The sequence below is a fragment of the Echinops telfairi genome, unplaced genomic scaffold (genome assembly GCF_000313985.2).
Source record: "Echinops telfairi isolate 266 unplaced genomic scaffold, ASM31398v2 ScPeMD7_7420;HRSCAF=8458, whole genome shotgun sequence".
In the NCBI taxonomy this organism is placed as follows: domain Eukaryota; kingdom Metazoa; phylum Chordata; class Mammalia; order Afrosoricida; family Tenrecidae; genus Echinops; species Echinops telfairi.
Genome location: NW_022111320.1, coordinates 5,632,376 through 5,634,420, shown reverse-complemented (window position 1 = coordinate 5,634,420; position 2,045 = coordinate 5,632,376). Strand labels below are relative to the sequence as shown.

Genomic DNA, 2,045 nt, shown 5'->3' with positions numbered 1-2,045 from the left:
CACAACGATGGTGTTCGTACAAAACAAAAGCAAGTTGCTATCCTTTGGAAGAAGCAGTAAAAGCTAACTTTTCTGCAGACGAAATCATGGAGATCTGCTAATTGTTTGACACCCCCCCCCCCAAAAAGTGATTTCATCTTTGACCTTATAATATGGATTATTAATCATACAACCATTTAAAAAATAAATTATACATCTCTGAAAATGGAAAAGAAAAAAATTATTTTAATTCTCATAGTAATTAATCCCCTGGACCGGTGCCAGACCTGGATTGGCCTCTGCATCGATGTCTGACATTCCCGGCCCTCAAGCTCTGGCTCCCGTGCAAGTGAAGTCTGGGTTATTTCCATGGCACCTCGATGACCACTGGCTTAGGACAGGAATGCCTGGGAAGCACAGATCTTGGTATGTAAGGCCCACAGCCTTAAATGGACCATAAAAAACGAACACACGATAAAATAAGCCTGCACTTACAAAACTCCAATTATATAGAGAGAAACCATATAAAGATACTTTATAGGCACGGGCTACTTAGCTGAGAAACGGTGCCTTGAGTCTTGTGAAACGTACTATTCAACGACTGTGAAATCTGACCTTATGAGAAACACCTGCTCGTCTTATGCTGTGTGCTCCCCCCCCCCACCCCATACACAAGGAAGTGGTGTTGTGAAGTTAGAGAACGGGTTTCTTAAGCTCTGAAACTCTGTCAAGGGAGGACTCCCCCAACATCCACACCCCAGGACTTGGGCTAGCCTTGGCCTACTGATTGCAAGAGCGGTTTCCTGGAGACCATTCTTACCGTCTTGTTTACAGGGAGACCGATGTGGTCTCGACTGTCTGACTCGTTATTCCCACTCGGGAACTCATCTTTGATTCCTAACTCCAGACCCCAAATGGCTGCATCGAGATCAATATCTGCCTTATTAAAAATCTCCCATTTGGGGCCTTTCATTCTTTAATGCAAAATCATTCTTATTTGCGTCACCAATTAAAGCGGCATGTAAACATGTGAGTTCAGAAAGACACACGCCAGCGCAACTTTAAATGTCAAGTGCATGCTGGCTGATGTTTGAAAATTTCCAAGATCATCAATGATGACTTCCTAGTTACATAATTTCCTTAAAGACAAGCCTACAATCTGGATGTGAAGCAACTTACATGCTATGAAATGAGCCAAGCCACGCATATTTTTTCAATGTTATCTAGGTGAAATTCCGACCAGATCTTGTTCCTTTGAATCCCCTTAAATTCAATTACAGTTCAAAACAGTTCCTATAATCTGAAGCAGCAAGGAGAATGTACAAAAACCCAGATCACCTCCGTGGGGTCTGCAAATGCCTTAAAGGCCAAGAAAGCAGTGTTTTCTGCCCCATTACTCTCCGGAAAACCTAATTACAATTCAAATACTGTACGAGTTGAGGGCCAGGCGCGGCGGATGGCAAAATCCCTTGAAAATCCGGAGAGAGGCAACCTGCTGCTTTGGGAGAGCTAGGCCTCCCCTCCACAAGGATGTCGGCTGCAAAATCCGGTTTTAAATCTTACCTGGTACGAGCAGTTCTCCTGATGTACCATCTCAGTGCATCCTAGGGCGCAGGCCGCCAAGCAGAGCGGGGAAGGCGCGGGGCACCCACAGGCGCGGAGAACGCCCTGGTGGAGCAGGGGCGCCCCGCAGATTAAAATGGATGCTGTTTCCCTGATCAACCTGCGCAGTGGCACTGCCTGTGCTGGAAGCGCGCAGGCGAGCCAAGCTGCTCTCCTCGGGAACCGGCAGCGAGGCTTTGCGAACATGGAGCTAGGACCGGGCTGGGGGAGGGGGCGCGCTCATCACTGGCACAATCAGCCAATTATATTGGAGGCACAAAGAAAAGGATCAGTCTGAGGCTGGTGTGACCTTCTGGTGCTTTATGAAGGCAGTTAACTGATGTGGAAACATTCTAGTCCTCATTAAAGGCAAAAAGGCCAGAGAGAGAGGGAGAGAGAGAGAGGCACAAATCAATGTTGCCGTTGAACATTGCTAACCTCCAGCATCATCCTTCCTGGCCACT

The 2,045-nt window shown here is 46.9% G+C and overlaps 1 protein-coding gene across 3 annotated transcripts in view; it reads right to left on the bottom strand.

Annotated features, from left to right (window-relative positions):
* The window catches only part of SCHIP1 (schwannomin interacting protein 1), a 155,727-nt gene that overhangs the window by 68,384 nt on the left and 85,298 nt on the right, over positions 1–2,045 (bottom strand). The window contains exon 1 of one of the 3 annotated variants that reach the window (XM_045297446.1): positions 1,543–1,742. The exons of the other annotated variants lie outside the window; for them this stretch is intronic. Within the exon in view, the coding sequence (XP_045153381.1) occupies positions 1,543–1,572 (30 nt within the window). The 5' untranslated portion in view covers positions 1,573–1,742. Of the gene's footprint in view, positions 1–1,542; positions 1,743–2,045 lie in introns of those variants that run through there. 3 annotated transcript variants of the gene reach the window in all.